General features: G+C 36.2%; 1 protein-coding gene across 2 annotated transcripts in view; it reads right to left on the bottom strand.

Annotated features, from left to right (window-relative positions):
• The window catches only part of CRIM1 (cysteine rich transmembrane BMP regulator 1), a 165,338-nt gene that overhangs the window by 71,058 nt on the left and 68,735 nt on the right, over nucleotides 1-25,545 (bottom strand). For both annotated transcript variants that reach the window (XM_052693718.1, XM_052694527.1), the window contains exons 3-4: nucleotides 11,264-11,506; nucleotides 4,408-4,528 (exon numbers count right to left, since the gene is read on the bottom strand). In XM_052693718.1, the coding sequence (XP_052549678.1) occupies nucleotides 4,408-4,528; nucleotides 11,264-11,506 (364 nt within the window). The remainder of the gene's footprint in view (nucleotides 1-4,407; nucleotides 4,529-11,263; nucleotides 11,507-25,545) is intronic.

Genomic DNA, 25,545 nt, shown 5'->3' with positions numbered 1-25,545 from the left:
TTCAAAGCATACATTTCAGAATCATTTTAAGAAATATTTCAGGTTGCATACTCTTATAAGGTATACTGGTGGTTGTTTTTTTGTTTTTTGTTTTTTCTTTCCTAATTGTAGCTTAATGCAGGCGAAAAACAAAACACACACATGTAAACTGGCCCCTAAAAGAGCTTAGTAGGTCACTAGAATGTAAAACCAACATTTTAGTGTATTACTCTGAGAACTAACACTTTTGCTTGTCAAATAAACTTCATCATTTTTCATGATACTACAGAACAATCTCTGGAATTGCCATTCAAAGCAGCCACAGATTGAGACATTGCAACTGCATGTAAAGTAAAACCAACAGGGCAAAGGCTATTCAAACAGGAAAAAAAAATCTATGACTAATTCATTGAAGAAACTCTTTCAGAGGTTTACTTCTAAACAATAAGCCTATAGTGCTACTCCTCCACACCACTCTATCCAATTGAAAGTTTTGCATTTGCAACGCCATGCAACCATCTGTAACTAAGTGATGGTGAATTGGTCTGAATAAAAAAAATCTTGATTCACCCATCCCTCAAGCTGAAGCCTTTCAGACTCCAATTTTGCAAGGAAGTAATGGTATCTGTCAAAAGCCATTCTTCACTTTTATCTGAAATATGAACTAATTAATCTTTATGACTTGTATTCCTGTTTCATTAATTTAATAGCTCACTCTTAAAGTCTGTCTGTAATTTGCTCTTCTTGTGTTTCATTTACATTTGTTCTTTCCTTTGTTCTCCTACCAAAACCTTGAAACAGCATTTTAAAGCTAAAACTCAGACACAAGGCACAGTACTTGTGATTTTGTTGAACAAACATACCAATTATTTCTGAAGTCTTCTCTAATCTAGAAAATATTTGGGTTTCTGGTGTGAACTTTTAAAATAAGTAGGTCAAGCAATCTTCTTACTGGGATTTAGTGAACATACTATTGGATGGCTTCTCTCTTCTCAAAGAGAAGTAAAGTAAGCCATGCAAACAGCAAGATATTCAAGCCACGCATGTTTTAAGAGTTCATCTAAGGAGACAAAGGACTGTGACACTGACTCATTGTGACTGATTCATGCCCAAAATCTGAAAAAGGAAGGGTGCAGGAAAAATTTACCTTCAAATTGTTTGGGAAAGGGGATACAACAATACTGCATATTAAAAATGAGTCAAGGACAAGCATACACCTATCTGCTCCTGCTGCTGTATGTGAAGTTGTCAGCTGTTAATCAAGTAAATGGCATGCAGCCATTCGTTCCTTACCATGATACTCACTGGTTTCCACTTCTGCTGTTGTTAAGCCAGTATTTTAATAGTAGAAAATGAGAATTTTTATTTCTTGAAATAGTCAATAATTGTAATAAAAATAGCTTAATGAAGACTAAAATCTACAGATTAATGAAGCACACTCTGCTTTAAAGTTATTATCAAATGCACAGAAAAGCATACAATGCTACTTCTGAGTTTAACGATGACAAAGAATAATGACACAGATTTAGGCAGTTCTAAACTGAATCAGTCAATGTGTTATTTATATTTCAACATGTTTATTAAGGAATTCTTAAATTAAAGAAAACTTCTCCTTTCCAAGTACAGAGTCATTCATCCATAAACCTCCACTCTGTTTGACGTCTATAGTTATGATACAAAAGCCTCGTGGGACATTATGATCTGAGCTTCAAATATAAAATTCCAATGTTTCCTCACATCCTACAAGTTTCCAGTCTAACTTCATATGGTTTGATTTTCATGCTCAAAGTAGCTGAACATAGTTTTCCTTTCTGTCCTTTCATTTTTTTCACACCCATGCTTCTCTTCTAACATTTATCTAATATTTCTTTTTGGTTATTCCCATGTCCCCCATGTTCCTTTATTGCCCCCACTTCAAGTAATTCCCTTATATCCAATACACGTATGACTACTGCTGTGCTTCTTAAGGAATATGGTGCCATAGTGATTCTAAATAATTAATCGCCATCAGGATGCAATAAGTAAAGCATCTGAGATGGTCTTAGCACTGTCAGATTTGGCTGTCCTTCCCTTCCCACTTCCTCTGCTAAAAAGTGACCCATTGCGTTGGTTTAATTAATTAAAAAAAATTGAAATTAACACAATCCAAAAATACACCGAGCTGTGTTATAACTGTATAAAAGAACATAGTCTGAGCCACAAAATCAAAATTAATGGAAAAGTACAAGACTCTTGTAAATGTTTCAACCTGTTTGAAGATCCAGACAAGTTATTCCAAGTATGTTTTTCTGCAGCTTTATAGAAATATTAACACAAAAACATGGTTAGAAATTCTGATCATAAGACTCCAGGAGCTCAGAACACATCCATCACAGCCTGTTAAACTCCAATCCCAAAAATGCATAGCAATCAGATTTTCAAGTGTTTTCAGTGTGATTCAGAATTATTTAGGAATTCACACAATCTGAGCCTGCTTGGGGGTCTTTGTATGCAGGAGATGGGAATACTCTTTTGATCACTTAGTTACCATGCATACATGCAAGTACATTTCAGACATCAGTTACATTTTACGCATAGCAAACCAACTGGCTATGTTTTTAAATACTACCAAAGAAAGAAAAAAAGATTATTTCAAAGAAAGAATTGTTTGCTTAAGATGTTTTATATAAGATCGGTTCTCATATGTGTTCTAGAAATAGAAAATATTTTTAAATGATCATTTTTCTGAAGCAAATGAAGTTCGACTTTTTCAGTATTCTGTGTTTGCTAACAGAAGGAATGCTTAAATTATTATATAAAAAGATGAAAGTGGATTATTTTTCTTTCCCCACACACAAAAAAAAGAACAACAAGAAAAAACCCAACAATAAAAAACCCACAATTTTTATCAATACAGCACATTGCAGAAGTATAAAACTCAATTTTTTTTTCTTTTTTTTTGAAACCAAACCTAATTGGCCTATCTAGAGTTTTCAGTCAAAGAAATTGAAAGAAATTTGAAAGTAAAAATTTATCACTGTCCTCATAGTTCATGTAAACAACAGTTTCCAAGAAGCTACTATATTGAACATGTACCCAAAGGGTACCCAGTGGTAAAGATCTTTCTCGTGAGGCCCCATCTCAAATACTGCATCCAGGCTTGGGACACCCAGCACAAGAAAGTTACGGAACTCTTGGAGCAGGTCCAGAGGAGGGCCACTAAGATGATCAGAGGGCTGGAGCACGTCTCCTATGAGGAAAAGTTGAGGGAACAGGGATTGTTTAGCTTGGAGAAGAGAAGGCTCCAGGGAGACGTCATTGTGGGCTTCCTTACTTAAAGGGAGTGTACAAACAGGAGGGGGAACGGCAGCTTTACATGAGTGGATAGTGACAGAAAAAGGGGGTAATGGTTTTAAACTAAGACAGGGGAGGTTTAGGTTAGATATTAGGAAGAAGTTTTTCACTCAGAGGGCAGTGAAGCACTGGTTGCCCAAGGAGGTTGTAGTTGCCCCATTCCTGGAGGCATTCAAAGCCAGGCTGGATGTGGCTCTGGGCACTTGGTCTGGCTTTTGGTGACGCTGCACATAGCAGGGGGATTGAAACTAGATGACCGTTGTGGTCCTTTCAAACCCAGGCCATTCTGTGATTCCATGATTGTACAGGCTTTGCTATTTGCTTCTTTCTGAACTCACAAGTTTATCACTACTTCAGTTTCACGAGTGGCTAAGTATGGGGCAGATCATACAGTGTGAAAGACCTTCATACAAAAAAATCCTGCTAGCTTCATATCTACAAGAAATAATTTCTGTATTATGTAAAATATTTTCAGTAAAGGTACCTTTTGCTTGAATAGATATTTATTGGACATAATACTCAATCAGGTTTGAGGAACTCTGTTGCAAAAAGAAGTTGAAACAGTGGTGCAGAACTTTGAAAAAAAAAATGTAACTCAGAATTGTCTTATTTTCCTGAAATGTAGTAAATTACACTTAACAAACTGAAATAAAATGAAATGAGTATCTGTAACTTCTTTTTCCCTATGGTACCAGATAGTCATCATCTTTCAGCATATTACAGCAGGTTTCTACACAGAAAAAATACCTTATTTTCTTTAACTAGGTAAGATTTTCTCTGTCAGATTTGCCATAACTTCAAAGACATTTCTCAAAATGATTTATTTTGTAAAACAAATTGAATACACTGGAAACTCACTTAATCAAAGAAATTTAGTAAAATTTGATGCATTTGCACTGAGAAGAATCTTCTGCTTGAAAAAGATGGATTTAATATTTAAGCCTGACAATCTTTTAACCTACTGCATATATATTCTGTCCTGTATTACCTTCTATTGCCTCTGTGATATGCATTGTTATCTTGCGTCTGTATTTCTTGAATTGCAAAATTAAAAAATAAATGAAAAAATGAATACTCAACCATCCAGACACAAACCTTGTAGGCAGAGTACAGCAGCCATCAGCCGTCAGCCTGACTTGGGTTTCATAGCTATCCAGTGGGCAAACCACTTGCTGAACAGGAGGGCATTCCACTGTGCTGCAGTCCACACTGAACACTAAGGAAGAAGGGGAGAAGAAATTTCTTTTACTCATGCTTTCAAATTTTTGGTAAATTAATTCACCTTAAGGAATCAGTTATGCATCAGTCTTCAAATTTAAATCAGACAATGTATCTATTGACTGCATGCTTGGTGGGTAATATTGGAAAAAAGGTTTTCATCCTCTTTAATATTCACTTTAATATTATGGACTCAGTTATCAACTAGTATCACCTAATAAGAAAATTATAAAAGTTGTACAGGCAACCTCAAGTAATCATTAAATTAGTGAATGACGTTCATTACTAGAAATATACTTGATTATTAAGAATGCATTTTTTCCCACAGTTTTAGAAGCAATTAAAAATAATATTGTTTCATTTCTTTCCTGGTTAAAATCTTCTTAAAGAGTAAAATTGATTTATTATAGGAAATAGATAAATAAAAAAGATACACTGGATTTGTGTCTGCACATGCACACTTCATTTTTAAGGCTTATTCTTGTGTTGTTTAGTTATTTATATACAGTGAAACAGAAATGCAGATTGTTAGATCTATCTACACTGACAAGAGGAAGAATTTCTCAGAATAAAGAAAAATGCCATGCTATGTCAAAGTACTGGTCTGTCTAACCAGTTATCTTCAATGGTGGCAAAGAGAGATATTAGTTAGGGACATCACCTATGGCATTCCTTCCTCTTCCACGAGCCTTCAAATTGTTCAGATGTTCTCCTCAAACTCTCATACACAACTATGTACCTGTTGTGCATCAACTTGTCCAATTCTTTTTTTCTGAAAATAGTTGCTCCATAATCTCCTGTGGTAGCAAGATCCCACCATTCACTATTGTTTTACACAGACTTTGCTAGTACCAGAATTCTCTCTAAATCTTGTTAGGATTAGTAGGATTTGGTGAACAATGAATCTACTTATCCATCACTCTCAGAATCCACACTCATATGCCATCTCAACATTCTCTCCAGGCTAGGAGATATCTGTTATGACATTATTAAGCTAATCATGGAACGATAGAGGATGGAAAGCACCTCTGAAGTTCAGCTGGTTTAACCACCCTGCTCTAACATGGTCACCTAGACCAGGCTGCTCGGGACCATTCCTACACATTGATGAGACTACCACTGAGTTCTCTCCTCTGTAGGCTAAGCATTCCCAGCTCTGTCAGTCTTTCCTCACATGACAGAGGTCAAGAGAGGTAAGAGATTAGAAGCAGGAAAAAAAAAAAAGTACCTTTCAGGTTTAAATTGGTTTGTCAAAATTCAAAAAGTATTTAGCTTAACTTTCCAGCATGCTGAAAATAATGTAAGGTAGCAGAACAATCTATAATCTTTACATACTTCTATATATCTTTATATTCTTTATTAGTTAAAAAGTTTTCCCCAGATTAGCTGCATTATCATTCTGAAAAATGAGACACTAACCATTTACCACTAAAACAGCAGTTTTGTTTTCAGGTCTTATGTTGGCTCCAGCAACTATCTAAAGTGTACATTTCATGAATAAGTTTAGGGCTAGAAAGCTAATAGAATTATAAATCCTGTTCAAATAAAATTGCCTTTATTAGAAACATTAAGCTTTAGACATCTAGTTTGATTAATACATCACTGTAAGATCTCAAACGTTGAAATTTCCTATTACTGAAGTTGCACTCAATGTTTATGAATCTTCGATTCATGCATTGAATTTGTAACTCTTATTAGTTACTTCTTTTTCCTATAAGAATGTAGCAGAAACCCTATCATGACTGCAAATCATGCCTCACCTCTAGCACTGCACAAGCACCTCTGTAAATTACAAAACCTGGGTTCTCCAATCATAAAACTATAAATATTAGGAGAAAATAACTTTCGAGTAAAATATGTTAACATAATTACATGAAGTTCTGCCTTTACATACTGTACTAGCTTCTCTAAGAATAGCATACATAGTACAGAGATGAGATCCAAATAACTGCGTGCACGTCTAAAACCTGAAAAACAAGATAGTATTTCACAGAATCACAGAATGGCCAGGGTTGGAAGGGACCTCAAGGATCATGAATCTCCAACCCCTCTGCCACATGCAGGGCCACCAACCTCCCCATTTAATACTAGACCAGGCCCCATCGAACCTGGCCTAGAACACTCCAGGGACGGGGCATCCAAAACCTCTCTGGGCAGCTGTTCCATCACTCTCTGTAAAGAATTTCCCCCGACATCCAACCTAAATCTCCCCTCCCTCTACTTAAAAACATTTCCCCTTGTCCTGCAGTTATCAACCCTTTCAAAGAGTTCATTCCCCTCCTCTTGGTAGGCTCCCTTTAGGTACTGAAAGGCTGCAATGAGGTCACCCTGCAGCCTTCTTTTCTCCAGGCTGAACAAACCCAGCTCCCTCAGCCTGTCCTCATAGGGGAGGTGCTCCAGTCCTCTGATCATCTTCGTGGCTCTCCTCTGGACCCTTTCCACCAGCTCCCTGTCTTTTTTGTACTGGGGGCTCCAGACCTGCACACAGCACTCCAGATGGGGCCTCACAATAGCAGAGTAGAGGACAACCACTTCCCCGTCTCTGCTGGCCACCCTTCTTTTGATGGAGCCCATATTTGCACCTATGGTGCAACACTGGCTCAGCACAGGGAAGATTTTGGTTTGGTTTGGTTTGGTTTTCCCAGAAGTAAAAGTTTCCTGAAGTTCTTTTCTAAGAGTACAAAGTCAACTTCTACAACAGTCAAGTAGCATCACACAACACCCTTTGCTTTCAGATCAGGATGCACTTAAACTCCTCCCTCATTAATAACATAATACAACCTAACTACATTTGGTAATGTTAATTACATTTTCTTTCAAAAGAAGGAGGAAAAACAAAAACCACAAAACCCCTTCACACCTCCTTCATTTCCTACACTTTTCCTGAAAAAAACCAGGATCCTGAAACACTCATACATTATGTTTATAATTTAATTTGTTTCCGGCTCTCTTTGACAATCCATCATCCCTCTTACACTTCTTCACACCTTAGAATATGCTAAACGTAACAGAAAAGATAACATTCCCAGACTTCTAGACCAGTTCTCTCACTGACTTAATGACTTCATTAACTTTACTGTAACATATACTTCCCAATACAGTCCTGTTGCTTTTACTTATTTTTAATGAGTAGTTCTAATCGCTTTCTTCCTTACCATCATTGCCAACTTATCAGCCATTTCTCCAGCTCTGTTAGAAAAGTATCTGAGACTTTTCCAATTGATTTTCATAAGTCTTTTTCCAAACTCACCTTCTAAGTTCTTTCAAAATCACGTTCTAAGAAAGCATCTAAAAAAACCCAATTGAGCAACAACCGTGTACTATTTCTGAAAGCAATAAAGAATGAAGTTATGTAACTATACTTTCTGCTATCTATAAATCTTGATTTTTCTGACCTTTCTCCTTCGTGCAAGCCTGTAAAAATTCCAGACACAATTTTCAATGCTGAAGCTGTAGCAGGGTGGAGCACAACTTAGATCCCTATGCATCATCTAACACTACTTATTAAAATTTATCGCTGACTTTCCGTCAAGCCTTGACTACTCACAATGTTAAATTCTCTGAAGAAGGATGCCAACTGGTAACGTCTGATTTACAATTGCAAGTGTTAAATGAAGATTAGGTACCAGGAAAAAAAAAAGGTCGTTTCAGTTGTACTAATTCCCATGCCATGAATTTATGCTAGAGATGATAAGTAATCATCTTCAAAACCTTGATTTGTTCAGCCCAGATCAGAGGAGCTGAGGAGAGGCTTGATGGTGGCTGCAGCTCCTCACAGGGAGCGGAGGGGCAGCACTGAGCTCTGCTCTGTGTGACAACGACGGCTGAGGGAACGGCATGGAGCTGCGTCAGGGAAAGGGAACGTGGGGGTTAGGGAAGGTAGGTTGCTTATGACACCAGATCAGTGTCATCTCAGAAATGAGCATAGGAAGAATATCAAAACAAAAAAAAAGACTTGCAGGCAATAAGTAACAGCTGTTACTGTTGTCAGTGCAACATTTGGTAAGAATATCTATGTTAAGTTAATCTGGAGGTTAGTAAACAGGTGTTACTAAGATACTACTTCATTTTAATTATATACTAATGTCTCTGATCACTGTGATCATTGTATTGCAGAAAAATTGTCACATTTTGAAACAAAAATTTTCATTTTTATACAAGCATTTAATGTTAAGGCAACCACTTCCTATTTTCCTTTCAGTAACTCAATTACCATAGTACATTTACAAGTGTAACTCTCAGCAGAAGATTCCAAATTCAAATATCACTGTAAATTGAAAAGCAAAGTCGTATTATTTAAGGAATAGAAGCAAACACAGTTCATGCTTTAATTCCATGAACCCTTTAGATTGACATAAAAGAGCACTGTTACCATAGGAAGCACACCTTCTAGCTTCTGGCAGGCTCTTTCCACCAGAACCTCCTCACTGGTTGAGAACCTCTAAGGAGGCTGGTTACTGAGACACAATATTGCAGGAAGAGCAAACACCCTGATAGCAAAAGTTACAGAACTTCAATTTCAAGTCTGTAGAAAAATATGCAGAAATTTTCTCCTTTCCACATGTAATCTTCACAGACTTGCTAACACTATTCAACAGAACAGGTAATATCAGTTCCATAAGAAACTCTGCATGAACAGTTAACCACATGTGTTACTACACATTTGGTAGTACACATATATATACACACACAGAGAATAAATGGTACAAAATAGTATAGGAAAAGATGGAACAGACAAGATGACCTCTAGTGGTTTCCTCCAACCAAAATTATTCTAGAATTCTATGACTATGAATACAAAACTTTAATAAACAAGATATTCCAGTGCTTATTCTCACATATAAAAAAATGAAAACTTACTTGAAATCATAAAAAAAGAAAAAAAAACGAAAACACACACACATAAAGAAAAATGCAACTAGTACAGCTGCTGAAGTCTAACTTGACAAAAATTGGGCTATGTAGTTACTAAGAAACCCACCTGTAACAGTACTCCTTTTTTTTTCCTAAAACCAAGGCACTGTGAGCAAGTTGTCAGTAGCTTGATCATTTTATCTTTCATTAACCATTTTTCATTAACCATTTTTGCCTGGACACAAAAGAGTGCTCACTTCACTGAGCCTCTCACCAACACTTCAGTTCCTGTTGTCTTCAAACCTGTTGGCCTCCCTCCCTATCCCCCCAACTTCACTTTTCCATATATCCAAGCTGATGCAGACTCCTACTACCATTCTCTTTCACTTCTCCTTGATCCCTCAAGGATTGTTGCATTTTCTAGACTCTTACCATACATCATATAAATTACTCAACTCTGGGAGATAATGAAAATATTTTCTTTGATCACTAAGGTCTCAGACTCTCTGCTCTCTGTTAGCCCCTCAATTCCTAACCACCACTGCAAAGCTCTATTCTTCCCTTAAATTCTCTTAGCCTCCTTCTGAAGTATCTTCAAAGCCTCTGCTCCCCTACCCTCCTAAATGCATCTCCCTCCAAAAAGAAATGAAGAACACTTCAACACTTCAAAAAAACAAAAAACAAAAAACCAATATATAGACACATAAACCCATAACATAAATGAATTACCACATAATCCAACAACTGTAGTTTCTGTAGTCATCCTACAGAAACATCTTGGTTTCACAGCATTTCACAAACTAAATAAATCTCAAGAGTTCACTCTTAATCCACATTTTGCATGAAATGCCAGAAGTAGTTATTATTTCACAATTGTACACTAAATACCATTGTATTTAATGCTGCCAAAGACTCATCTAAAATAGTACTCTACCTTTGAACATTGCATTTTAAGGAAATGTGGATAAACTCAGGAAAACTTGGAGAGGAACAACACAGCACTAAGTACAAGGAAACTATACCTTAATAAATGTCTACTTGCTAATCCTAGATGAAAGAAAGTTGAGGTTGACAAAATGTTCTAGAGCATGTATTATTATAAGCTTTGTTTTCCACCTGTTCAAGACAGAGAATTTACTTAAATTTCTACATCGGAAGATTTGCACTGGACATTAGGAAAAACACAACAGAGGCATGGGAGACAAAGAGTACCCAGCATTTTGTGAAGTATTTGAGAAAATGCATAACTTAGCATACTCAAACCTCTTTACATATGATATTTTGGATGTTATTATTTTATATGCCTGCTTTCATTCCTTTATTTTTATTACTCATCCTTAACAAAGTCTGGATATAAACAAATCACAAGAAAAGGGTTGTTTGTGCTCCCATGCGATGGAAAATTGATAGACACTGCAAATGCTACAAAGCCTTTGATTATGTTCTTTTGCAGACCTCTTGCTCCATATTTTTAAGGGTCATCAACTTGTAACCTACATAAACTTTAAGCACTGAATTAAGATTTGTTTTATGCACAAAATATTCCCATGCTGAAAAAATACCTTTGTAGAAATAAAATTGTAACAAAATATGCCACTCTCACTTATATTGTGTGTTGAAACACAGTATTCTCACTAAAGATTGCTTTTCCCTGGTTTCTTAGTTTAAATAAAATGTTTCAAGATAAAGATAAAGAAAATTTTATTATTATTATTTTTAAGAGGATGTTGGCCATAAATATCATCTAAATTTTGAAGATAATTCAGATACTACATAGGTTTCATCAGATTCAATTATATAAATAGTACGTGTTAGATAGATTAAACTGAAAACTGGAAAAAAAAAAAAAAAAAGAAAAAAAAAAGGTGCGCATTTTTACCTGGTTTACATTCATAGAGATCACAGCATTCCCCTGGCTTTCCTGATGCCTTAGAAACCAATATATTCAAATAGCCAGGCTGGCAAACCTTCCTCAAGCAGCCTGCAGGATTACACACACAACGGCTTGGGAGAGGACAGCATTCCCCGGGAGGAGCATAACCTTCAATCAAGATGGAATCTTCTGGACAGCGAGGAGAAAACTGGACCTCACAGCGGGCCTTGGAGCAATCAGGTTTCTCTTCTGAAAAGGAGAGAAAAATCAGCATGCCATATATGTCAGTAAACACTACTCTGAAGATGTAAAGATGAGCTCAGATAAAGCTCCCTCTATCCTCACTCCCCCAAGACAGTAGAAAGACAGACAATTGATGAGCAAAAATTATGGAATATGCTTAAGAACATCTTGGTATTTGCAAGATGGCAAATATGTTATAAAATATCATTCTAATATATATATAATTCATGCCATCTGTGTGATTGCTGAACTCATTCCTCAGAAACAACAGCGAAACCACACATTTGGCCATGACATCAGGAACCAACTTGTCAAACAATGCACAGCCCTAGTGCTCGTATGTACACCTTTAGTACTGATAAGACTGTGCATTATGAGTAATTGGTGTTAGTTGATCTAAAGTGAGATTCCACAGACTCAAAAAGCTGTCTCAAAAAGTAGATTTTCCCTGTATATGTTCTCAGTGCTTATATTCAAAGTGTTATTCCCATGACTTCAGTGGCTTGAAAATCAGAAGAGAAAAAGTTTGACTACCAAGGAAAAATGAGGCACTGGCTGCTGACACACAACAATAAAAGAAGGGATATTGAAGAACAAGTTCAACACGTTGGTTCTAAATAGTGACAAACTGGACAACACCAACATAGACAAAGCAACAATGAAGACAGAGGGTTCTTGGAAAAGTAGGTAAGTCTTCCAAAACTTGAAGTCAAGATTCTTCATAATCAAAACCAAAATCTCAGTTCCAACAGAAAAATTGTGTTGTGCCCTCCAATTTCCTAAGCTACACTAGAAAAAAACAGATCACTCCTGTGACTGATTTACTCCGTAATTCACAGTAAAAAACTTTCTCATATCCAAGAGGATCCCACTTTGCTTAGCACACGTGAGTACTGTTAGTAGTAAGTGAATACCACACACTCAAAAAGACAGCATTTTTAGCTCGAGATAGTGACAATCAATACAAAATAAGAACTTAAATGTGACACTAGATAATGCCATAATTATTTTCTTAAAAAATAAAAAATATAAAAAAATTCCACATTATTTCCACCTATCTTAACAAGTAGCCTCCTCTAGGGACAACTTTTAGTTAACTGCATATACATAAGTTTGCATAGGTAGATAGATAGATAGATAGATAGATAGATAGATAGATAGATAGATAGATAGATATAGAAGTAGATATAGAAGTAGATAATATATATTTCTAATCATAGAATCAGAGAACAGTTTGGGTTGGAAGGGACCTTAAAGCCCACCCAGTCCCTGCCTCCTGCCTTGGGGGAAACCAACTCAGGCTGCCCAGGGCCCCATCCAACCCAGCCTTGAGGGATTGGGCACCCACAGCTTCTCTGAGTAGCCTGTGCCTATGTCTCACCACTTTATGGGTAAATAATTTCTTCCTAACATCTAACCTAAATCTCCCCTCTTTTAGTTTAAAACCATTCCTCAATACAGTATGTATATACATGATTCACATACATAAACATAATTTATGTACATATAATTTATATTAAATTTGTATATCTGTGAAAAACACACACACACATACACACACACACATACATATATAAAGAGTTTGGATGAAAAACATATATGCATATGTATTGATATGTACTTATATATCTCCAGACTCTTTTTTTGTTACCAACTTAAGACAGTACTGAAAAATGCAAGTTTTGTCAAACAATTGGGAATTAGAACTCTAGATGCATTTATTCTGAGCACCAATGCAAAGCCTACTGTTGGAGTTGCTAAGTTCATCTAGGAAAAACGTGGAAAAAAAAAAAAGGATATTTCAATACTAGGCATGTGAGACGTACTGCTGGCAGTGGAAAGAAAAATGTAAAAACACACAAAAAAGAACTATGATAGGTATATACGAAATGCTCACTGCTTCACAAACATTATTAAGCTCAGAAGTATTTTTCCTGTTATTGTTCTTCATGTAGATAACTATAGCACAATACGATGGGACTCTTCAAACTGCTACTATTCAATATGACTTGAACGATTTTTAAGAGGAAATGGATTACAAACAAACAACCATCTTTCAAATACCTGTTTGTGTTTTAATACCATGTAACTTAGAAATCAATTTTAAGATTCTGTTTTTAATCTAGTGTCACTTTTGTTCATCATTCCCCTCCACCCCCCGAAAAAACAACCTCAAATCCCTTCACGGAATCACAGAATCACAGAATCACCCGGGTTGGAAGGGACCTCAAGGATCATGTAGTTCCAACCCCCCTGCCTAGCAGGGCCACCAAACATACACATTCAGATCAGGTTGCCCAGGACCCCGTCCAACCTGGCCTTGAACACGTCCAAGGACGGGGCATCCACAACCTCCCTGGGCAGCCCGTTCCAGGGCCTAACCACTCTCCTTGTAAAGAACTTCCCCCTAACATCCAACCTAAATCTTCCCTCCTTCAACTTGGATCCATTTCCCCTAGTCCTGCTATTGTCAGCCCTTTTGAAGAGTTTACTCCCCTCCTGGGTGTTAATATTAACAGAGGGATCCCCTCCTTCCTACTGCTACTCATAAATATCCTGCCTCCAAACCATATTCTCAACTTATGCGCATGGTAAAAGATTACAACTCCAGTATACAAACGAAACAGTAAAAGGAATATCAAGTAGAATCACCCATTCCATATTAGGCAACAGACAACTTTCACTGAGGTTCTCCAACTTCAGGCACATTTAAGTCTAGGGTAACAAGAGCCCCTTTCTGCAGACCAGGGCGTGATTCAGCCATTCATTTGAATGTGTTTTATGTTTCTAGGAAGGAGCAAGCAACCAAAACAATATTCAGTTGGCAATACTTAAACTATTCTCTTGTAGAATCTCTACTTCATACTTCCGGAAAGAATCTTACCTAAAACGTGAAACCACACAGTTCACACATTAGCATTTCTATATTTTAGTCAAAACTTGGTAATGGACTAGCACCTCACTTGTGTTGCGTTGTCTGAGCCTGGCACTCATGGCATTATTAAAAGGTCAGAGCTCTGTTTTTTGCTGCATTTCAGAAAAAGCTTTTGAGGGATCCTCATTTTAATGTAAAGCTTTAATAGAAAGCATTACTCTCATTGAAATCATTTGAAATCAATTGATATCATTGAAAAAAGGTTCAAGTTTTCCTTTTTGTTATCTCAGAAACTCACAAACTTGCAAATACATGCAGCTTTATTTACTAGGAATAAGTTTTCTATGTGATATATATTTCTAAAACTAATTGTCCTTAATTAACTTACTAGCTTAACTTTTCATTGATTGATCTAAGGTGGTGTCAAAGTAATATTTGTCTTCTATTTTGTGAACAAATTAAAATACAGCCACAAATGTCACTGCCTTAACAGGATTCCTAATTTAATCTCATTACATATGGATGCTTAAGATTTCATCAAACAAGAGGAATTGCTTGTTTAAAAATTATTCTCCTTTACTAACAAACACTTCCAGCTCTTACAAAGGAAGTATATAAGAAACTGTTTGTCAGAGCAGAAAAAAAAAAGAAAATTACCTCAAAAAGTTGAAAATGTCATTTCACAGAAAACAACTGTGAAGTACTTCACCAGAAATATTTTTTGCTACATTATCCCTTTTCTAGACAATAGGAAGTACTGAAAAGTGGCTTCTTATCAGACCACAACAGAAACCTTCTCTGTGAAACACAGCAAAGCACTGGTCTATCTCTGAGAAGTTGTCCATTACACAAGTCAGGATCTTCCTGACCAACATCCTCAAGTCAAACAAGGTATCAGTTTTATGGCTCTGTTTTCTTACTGATTTAACCTGTTTTTGTAATAGATAGAACGTATCTAACTGTTACAAATCTTCCCATCCCTTTCTGTGCTCACGCACAGGAGAATTTCATTTTTCGAAGTAGTCAGTTGAACCTAAAAAGTTCTGATTTTCAATAAAAGGGACAATTACATATATGACTATGAAAAAAATCAGCAGGAATGCATCATATTTTTCTAATTGATAATGTAGGCTCTCTCACAAGATCTATTTCATATAACCATAATTACATTTAGAAAGAAAACTTAATGCAGATGTCTCATTTATAATTTAGAGTTTATACTTGAGACACTCTAACACTAATTAAAATAAATTCTTATTAAACATTGTTCAACCTCCACCCCTGAAGCAACTGGTAGGTATCCTTTAATAAGATGACTGCTTTAATAAGAGCTCATAGAACTCACAAATTGATTTAATGAAATGAAGTTCTATATGCTGTTTGCTCTTCACAGAATTGAAGAGTTAATGGAAAAAGCACACACAGCTTAATCACATTTCAGTCTCTCCTTTAAAAAAAAGAAAAGAAAAGCATTAAAAAGGAGAGCAATTAGTTACTTGTCAAGGATGCATCCGTCAAACTTCTCATAAATTATATCAGAACAGATAACCTACAACCCAATTAAAAAAAATAAATCTGTTCTCTGAGAATGTTGTTTTACATTCAAGAAAATAGCATTTCTATACAAAGAAAAGACACTATCAGCTTGCTGATGAGCCCTCTCTGTGGGATACGTTCTCTTTATAGTCTTTCATCAAACACCACTGGAGCTAGAAGCATTCTGTAACACCGCAATCTCGCCAGTCTGAGCCAACAAAGAATCTCTACAGAGATAAAGGAAGAGTCTGGATCAATCAAGCTCAAAGTTACACAAACTATCTATTCAGAGGCAGCCAATCTTCTCGAGAAATTTGGAAATATATCTGGAAAGATAACGTTTTTAAGAAAATGAACACAATCAGAAGAGCTGACATTTTGATGAATTCAAAGTGAGAATTCTATCCTTGCAAACAAATAAACAAACAAACAACACCTAAAAAGGCAGCCTTACTGACCATTTAATAAAATAATCACTGAAGTTAGCAATGCCAGTGCTATTTTTTTTGTATAAATTATTTCATATTTCAAGACAAACAAGACCCACTTTCTGTGGGTCTGAAGACTCACGTTTACTTGCTGTAAGTTAGCAATTCATCTGCAAAAAGAACCTGCTGTTACTAACTATATCACAAAGGAAAATCTACAAACATCAATAATAATTGAACCATCAAAGAAACAACATGCTGTGTGCCTTAATATTAACAGAGGGATCATACATTCAAAATGTCAGAATTTCTCAGCAATGGTTTTCATTTTTATCCAACTTTCATTTCAGAAACACACAGAAGCAGCATCCTAGAAATCAAAGCACAGAAACATTCAGGATAACCCCTCACTGCAACCATAGCATATTTGTAAAGTGCATGAGAGCAAGAAGAGCAACCTTCAAAAAATAGAATAAAAAGAAATCAAGATGTAGCTTTTTATTTGTTTATTTGTTTTTCACCTTTAACTTTATGAAGAGTCAGTTCGAAAGCAACAGCTGTAAAGGTGGAAGCAGGAAACCACCTTTTCCAGTTTCTTCATTTGCTTACATATTTTTAATGTCGTTTCCTATGACCTCATTAAGTTATCACGGGGAAGTGCAAATATAATGGCAACTTACTGAAGCTTTTATTTTAAATCAGCGCTTTCTAGGGCAGAAGGTAATTTCTTTACCTTCCTGAAAGAAATACACAACATGGGGCATTTAGACTGGCCACTAGCTAGCAGTGTTTTATTAATACCGCCACTGAATATAGGAAGCCTAGATTTCAGGAATTTTGATTGTTTGTTTTCTTAAGTATAGCAGTTGAAACAACTCCCACTGAACAAACACATATTACATACACAAGCCCCCAGACAACTCATCTTGGCCAGCACCAAAGTGTGGAAATCAAAATGGTTCCTGAAGAATTAAAAACATAGCTTTCGCAGATTTCACTTCTGTATCAAATTCTTTTCCTTCATTACATTTGCATGCTCTACTTTGACACGCAGAGGAAATATGTGCCAAGTTTAGTTAATGAGAAAAGCAGAGCAGTGAAAGCATTGGTTAGCACAGTGAAAGGTACAGCGTGGTGTGGGAGAAAGTGAGAAGAAAAGCCATTGCCAGGGCAGAAGGCTATTCTCTTCATTCTTCAGGTGAAGTGATACAGATCTGTGCTTTTCTGGAAACCTTTTGAGGGAGTGATTTTTATCATATTGTCAAAAATTCATGTGACCACAGATGCCTACCCTCAGTCACCATAGAAACAAGGACAGAGTGTTTTAATAGGAGTAGAAGGTTAAAGAAAGCGGTAGGAGATTCAGGTCCTAATGCTTCTATGGAGACACTTAACCTGTTCTACAGCTGCCCTTTTAAAAACTGGTATTTCATATGTACACATCTCTGTACATGTAGATGCACTTAGATACAGAGAGAATAAAGCTTATTTTTTTCTGTTCATCCCTCAGATACACAAAGAATAAGACTAGTTTTGAAATAGCTAGCTTCATATCTGAGAATTTCATTTTTTAAAGAAGTTCAAGCCAGACTGTGGCTCGTTACGACGAACGCTGTATGACTAAGCAAAGTGATCAAATTGTGTCAGTGTACATGATTTGAATACACACGATGTCCAGTTTTGTCTTTTTATCTGTAAACTGATTTTGTGAAATCTAGGCTAAAATACAGCCACTTTTACTGTACATTCTTACAGCTTGCACTGAAATACACTGCAAAGAATAGGCACACTGTACAGCTATATAGTGGCAGGAAGGAAATATTAAAAGGATTAGAGATAAACAAGAAAAATGATTACCCAGCTGAAGCAGTCAGACAGACAGGGATCGATATCGGAATGCAAAATACCCAAAAGGATTTTCAAGAATCAAAAGGACAGTTATAGTAGATTAAAAAATGAGATTACCTTACACACACAATATGCACAGTCCTGTATACGGTTGAACTGCTACAAATAAAAAAAAGCAGCTAGAGTCTGAACTTTTACCTAAAACTGAACTTTATTTGAAATCCATTCTGTTTTGTAAACGAGTTTTATTCGCTTTCTAGCATTCTGAGACCCTGGATTTCACATACCACATGATTGAACAACCTGTCTGACCCATATTATACACTAATCTTCTTGTGATTTAACAGCAACAATCTGCATTTAATATGAGTTTGAAAACTCAGAATAAAAAACACAATCATAGACAATTTTAAGTAAATACGCACATCTCAACATACATATTTGTAACATGCTATTTTCTATGGATTTGCCAAAGATATTTTATTCCAAGGACCAAATAACCACAAACATGAGTTATGCCACTCAAGATAATCAAGTAAGATAATAATCCCATCTGAACAGCAAAGCTATTGAGAATGCTATATTCAACTTCTTCATTTTTTCTATTCCAATACTGAAAAAAAATTTAAAAATTAATTACTCAAACACAAACCAGAATGGCAGTCATGCCTTAAACTATGATGCTGTCTGCCAAGGAAAGAGTTTCACCAGAATCAATGAAGATTTATCAGATGTTCTTGCATCTGAATGCAATTGCAGGTTCAGTGAAAGCAATTTAGTTTGAGTCAGAGATCGCACTTGGTTTCAAACCTCCCAGCTCGAAGTATTCCTCTGTTAGGCTTAGAAACTGTCTTGCTTGGTCCTTCAAGTTAGTCCTCCTGTTACTCCATTTCATTTAAAATGCCTTCTCAATGCATATAAGCATTTTTAAATATAAATTAACTTAGCTTGACACCAACAAGGGTCAATACAGATCTACTGTGCGTAATCCTAGTTGTTTAACAAAACTGTACAAGCAATACTTAAAGATAAGGAAATGAGCCCAGCGGGCTGCACACCAAGAGGGGAAGTATGCAACTCCGGGGAAATGATCCATGCTACCAGCAACCATGCTACTTTTAATGAAGTCAAAGCGTCTTTGAGCTTCAATATTTAAAATACTTTAGGAGGCAGATGGAGAAATGAGTAGATTGATATCTGGAGTCAGATTTACAGCAACGAAGAGCTCGTACAATGATGTGGTTATGTGCCTATGATTGACAGATGCATCAAGATACTCAGCATATGCTGAGCGGCTGAATTACTATTGTTTAAAAAATAAATAAAAGAGAAAGGGAAACGGAAAGGGGAAAAAAGAATATCATCAATATCATCTTGATTGGAATAAAAATTTCTTTATCAAAGAGAGCCTATTATTTTGGATGAATGACACTACTACTGGTCCAGGTATTTAGCTGTGAATCAACTGAAATTTCAAAACGAAGAAAGTATGTAAACAGCAATGAGGTGGTCTCAACTACAGAGCCAATACTTTAAAGAATGCCAAAACATTTTGGAAGTAAATAAAAAATGAAGACACTTAATTTGCTTGCAATCACTATAAAGTGCATATGCTTCAATGACTTGCAAAAATGTACAGTAGGAGTAAGACGGTCACTAATCAAGCAGTATGTATTTCTTACTGCAAAGAGTATCAAACCATACGTAGTTCTGTATGGGTACCAAACTGATGACAAAGCAGAAATATTCAGAACAGTTCTATTTAGTACAGCTTAAGAAAAATACAAACAAGTTGACATCTGGAGAAATAATCACAAGAAATGACACTCAATAAAACTCTAACCATTTCAGTGAATAAGGAGATGGTGGGTATTCCACACCAAAAATTTGTCTCCCAAGATGAAGTCTTCTAAGAAACTAATACATATGACACTTAAGATGTAGGAAGCACAAATAAGCAGTGTAGCAGAATATTCAATTGTAATAGAAGTTAAAGCACTCTGGTTTTTATTCCAGAGGCAGTTTCTCACATTTAATGCAAAAAACATGGAATATTTGAAATACTATAGCCTATGGATGTAGGCATTCTTGAACACAAAGAATACATGCACAAAGAAAAATAATGTTAAGCACTTAAATGTGACAAAATTGACTTTCCTACTTTCCAAGTTTCACTTGCAATATCTATTTTAAGCACTAACTTCTGTTGTTTGATTTTTTCATACCTATCAATCACATGCACAGAAAAAGAAAAAAATAATATATTGGAAAAATATTTGGAAAACAAACAAACAGCATCAAAAGAGAAAAAGAAACATACATAATTTTATTTATATTCTAGAATCCATACAGTTTAAAGTTGAGGAGACAGTTGTCCAACTGTTTACACAAAAGTTTCTGAGAATTGATAAGAAAAATAAACGGGTTACTGAAAATTTGAGAATCATCTTGCTCTTTCTGCTTCCCAAGTACAACAGCATCCAAATCAGAAATATTTACATATTTAGGTTTTTTAAAAAATAAAAATAAAAAGGTCAACTGCACATACATGGATATATTCATAACCAGTCCTCAAACAGAATAAATACTGCAAGAAATCGGAGTGTGAAAAGGCCAAATAAGTTGCTCCATTCCATTCCATTTTGTTGCCATCTGACAGATGACAGCAAAGGAGCAGTCTGAGAAAATGGTGTCTTACATGGAAGTTGCATGAAGCAAAGGGGGGTCACTGAATTTCTCCTTGCAAACAAACAAACAAACAAAACAAAAAAACTGTACCCACAGTCATTCACTGATGTTTGCTGAACATTCATGGAGACGTGGATGTGAGCACAGTGAAGTGGTGGATGGTGTGTTTCAATGGTGGTGACAGCAATATGAAAGACAAGCCGTATTCTATGATCATGCACAGCTGTCACACCACCAAAATGAAGAGTCTCCACCAGCTCATTCACGTGAATCAATGGATTACAAACAGGGAACCGTGTACAGAAATTAATGTTGGCTTTAGTGTGCTAGAAATAATGGCAGCAACACTGGAATACTGCAAAGTTTGCACAAGGTGGATCCCACATATGAACAGAAAGAACTTTGTATGCAAGTTTGTCTAGACTTATTGCACCAATACAAAGCTGAATGTGACTGTGTCCTAGATCACATCATAACTGGAGTTGAAATCTGGTGTCACTACTATGAACCAGAATCAAAACAGCATTTCATTGAGTGGCTGGCCACATGTGAATTCCCCATCAAAGAAGCAGCCCTCAGATGGTAAAGCGATGTGCAGCCTTGTGGGATAGGGAAGGGTTGATCTCTCTGGATTTCCTTGGTCCTGAACAAACCACCAACTCTGACAACTACATCACAATACTGAGTAAGCTGAAGATTTGAACTTCCAGTCAGGTCACAGAAAAATACCACCCTTCTCTTGCAACATAATAACACGAGGCTCCATGCCAGTTTGAAGATCATGGAGTACACTGTCAATCTTGGCTGGAATATCCTACCACGCTCACTTAACAGTTCAGTTTTGGCACCTCCTGACTTCCATCTGCTTGGGCTGATGAAAGATGAACTGCATGGGCAACATTTTCCTAGCAACGATGCCGTCATGGCAGCTGTGAAACAATGGGTCACATCCACTGATGCAGATTTTTATGAACACAGAATGCATTAGGGGCACAGAATGCAGTCTCTTGTTGATTGCACAGCATCATGGTGGTGGTTACAGTGATGGTCATGTCATGGTGCTGGCTATATTTTACAGGTAAGAATCTGATCTATCAAATAATGTTACTGTGTTCTAAAAAATCTGCCATAATTTCCATGGAAATGAACAGGGGGCATTACTTTCAGAGTGACCCACTTAATGTCCATGGTCTTTATTCCTCATATAGTCAACAAAGAGGTGCCCACAAAGGGCTGTTCAGGTACCTACATCAAGTGCTCATTACAGACAGTACAACTGGTAAACAACCTTGCGTCCATCATATGTTAAACACTACCAGACATCCCCACCCTGTTGAAGCATCTCCTATTTTGCTTCAAAGCAGCAACATCACACAGAGAGAATGAAACTTCAAAACTACAGAAAAGCACAAAGTTTGAGCTTACACAGCACTGAGCTTCTGTTAGCACTGGCACAAGAATTTTGCTGACTGCAGTAGTCATTAAACTTGGACCCCTCTATTTAAAGCTGGATGAATGCCACCTTCTTTTATTACAAACAAAAGACAGCAAGTCTGGAAAAAAAACAATAATCCTACACCCAAAACATAAAAATAATCTCTCATCTTTAGCACATTGTTGACATAATGAAAGAAGCAATTTCTTTCATTAGAATCAATTTCTGATCTCAAATTTAACTATACAGTTGAGTCTAAACTAGACAGAAAGCTTTCTTCTAAATGATTTTCCTTCAGACTACTCTTGGAAGACTGCAAGTATGAGAACAGTTTTTCCCATATGTACCTTTTTATTTATCAGGACCACAAAACTAGGAGAGTATCACAAATAACCTTGCTCAGAGATTTGTTTTCCTACTTCAACCCTGTGTTTTCCTTATTCTATCCTCTTCATTGTCCTTTCCTCTTGGGTTATCCATTTATTGTTTATGTCCCCTTGAAAGCAAACCCCAAAACTATTTACATCAAATCTTTTTTAACCCGTTGCCTTACTTACTATATATCTTCCATACTTGGTTTCTGTAACAATTTACCTTAACACAAAATATACAAAGTATATTCTTTCAAACATCAAAGATAAGAATATCTGTGGCATTTTGCATAAGAACTTCCGTGATGCAACTAGAAAAACCGAGAAATTCAGCTGCGTAAGAGTTCAACTAACACATTTTCTTTGGGCAGTTTGAGCACTGAATGTATTATTCGCATAACACTAAAAAGCACATTACACATCTTTATGAAACAAGGTGCATAGTAAGGATGGTTATTGCCAGGAAACCGTAGACATGGTTGCACTTCACAAGTGAAGTGAAACAAGTTAATATGATTTCTATAAAGACTCTTATGACTGTATTCCTTGCATAGGTTTGAGATTCAGTCATATCTAAAGCCACTCTTAGACCCAGTTCTATGTGATACATGGCTCGAGAGCTGTACACAATCCATGTACATTACTTCTAAACATAAATTTGCAGTGATTATAGTCAAGTCATATCTGAAAGTACCTTGTAAGATACTAAGCTGGGAAAGTAGGATTCTCTGTTGAATTAAAGAATTACTAGCAAACCAGTTATGGTATAGTCACAATATGCGATGTTAGTATCTCCAAAACAGGAGAGAGAAACCAATTACGTATTTGCAGAGGCTCCTTACAGAACCTAAAAACCTCCACAAGAAGGAAGATGGCACGTAGAGTTTTGAATGGTATCCATTGAGAGTCCTGAGGAAGGGACCACTCTGTCAGTTCCTATGTCACAACGATAGGATTCTATTTGATAATCATGCTCTGGGAAGCAACACAAGCAGGAAGGCCAGAATGTTAGTTGATAGTTGTTGTGAACAAAATCCTTTTATCACCCAAGCATAGACTAATGGGAAATGGAGAAAAAACAAATTAGGTTACTAGCACACACTAAGAAATTGTAACACAAATTATAACACATTCAACTTAGACATTGAGTTTATCACATAACCTGACACAATGTATTTCTTTGAGAAATCCAAAAGGTTAAGAAAATATTCCTTCCTAGAGGCCAAGCTGACAAGCAGTATTGCAGGAGTCAGCAAAGTCTGAGCAGTACTAACCAGGAAAGACTGCTGACATCCAACAAGGCGAGACCAACCAAACGTTTCTTTCCTGAATACCACAGATTCTGATGCAAGTGTTTCAAAGCAGTAACACTCCTTTAATTAACAATATTTGTACTGCTTTTCCCTGCTTGTCTAGAAAGAAACATTAAAGAGAATAAAATCTTGTACTGTTCCATGATGAGGTATCTCACATGTTAAAGATTCCTCCTTCACTGTACACTTCATTTAACAGCAGTCCTCACTGCTTTACAACAAACTAACAGCCACTTAAGTAAAGCAGGAAGAATGAAAAATATTTATGTATGCAATTGTTGCTAACTGGCGATACAGATTTAATCATTCCTATGTAAATTTGATTTCTGCAAAGGAAAATCTAAATGAACAAATAAACTAATTCAAAATCCTATAGGACATAAAAAAGAATTAAGAAAGCCAGCACAATTTCAACCCTAACATGTAATTGAAGAGATGGCAGAAAAGCGATTGAGAAGTTTTGGAATAGTGCTCTAATTCCCATTTGAACATCTCTTTTCTTTCAAAGAACTTTTCTTGAACTACGGAAACATCAGTTTAACTCCTACTGAAACCCTTTTACCAACATGTATTTTTCCTTACTCATCTGACAACTATACATCAAGCCTCTTAAAGCCCTGAAGAAATGGAACAAGTGCACAGAATCTAAGACATTTTGTAAAAGTGGTAGCAAACAAACAAACAAAACAAATCCAACAATTTCTTCCCTCTCCCCCACCCCCCCCCCCAAAAAAAACGCACTTTCTAAAATAATGTTTTGTACCTATCATTAAAAATCCTTAGGTTTCAAGAGGCTTATCCATTTCATTTCCTTCTAGACAATCATAGCTAAACAATCTTATTATTCAGAAGCAGATCTTTATTGAAGGAAATACTAGGTGTTAATTGCTAATGAAGTGTGTTTGAAACAAGATTTTTTGTTAGCTTAATTTGAAATGCACACTTTTTTTCCAAGCAAATGAAAAAGTTACGTAACATACCATCTAGGTATTACTGCTGACAATCAAACAATTCTTCTCTAATCTTTCAAATCTATGCAGTGAATGCATTTTCTCAACAAAGAATAAATACTTGCTTTCATAGAATTCCGGATCAAGACTTACAAGGTTTGTCTGAGAACTCTGCAGTATAAGCATGCAGGAAAGAGATGATTAAGTAATGCTGACATTTCAGAAATGCTAAAATAGGATACAAATATTTCAACTTGCACCAGTAAAGCATGCCTCCAGAATCTCACCACTGTAAAGAGAAAGAATAATTGAAGTCTATCAGGAAGGAATTGGTTATTACACTACATTTCTTATACACACATAACCCACTCTCTTTAACGCCTTACATGAACACTTCAAAGGAAGCAAAAGGAAGTAGCTAGTAAGTTTAATGTATGAGAGCTGCTCCAAAAGCAATGTCTCCTATTTGCTCTATAAAATAGTGTTGTTGCGGTCTTTATTTCAATTGTAATTTCCTTAGAAATAGAAGGCATTCCTTTCAGAGTGACTTATGTATTGTTCTCATACTTAAAATACAGCTCAGATCCTAACTATTTGTTCT

This window comes from Tympanuchus pallidicinctus, unplaced genomic scaffold (assembly GCF_026119805.1).
Source record: "Tympanuchus pallidicinctus isolate F22 unplaced genomic scaffold, pur_lepc_1.0 scaffold1, whole genome shotgun sequence".
In the NCBI taxonomy this organism is placed as follows: Eukaryota; Metazoa; Chordata; class Aves; order Galliformes; family Phasianidae; genus Tympanuchus; species Tympanuchus pallidicinctus.
Note: the sequence above shows the minus strand (reverse complement) of the source record. Positions and strands in the feature narration are given on the sequence as shown.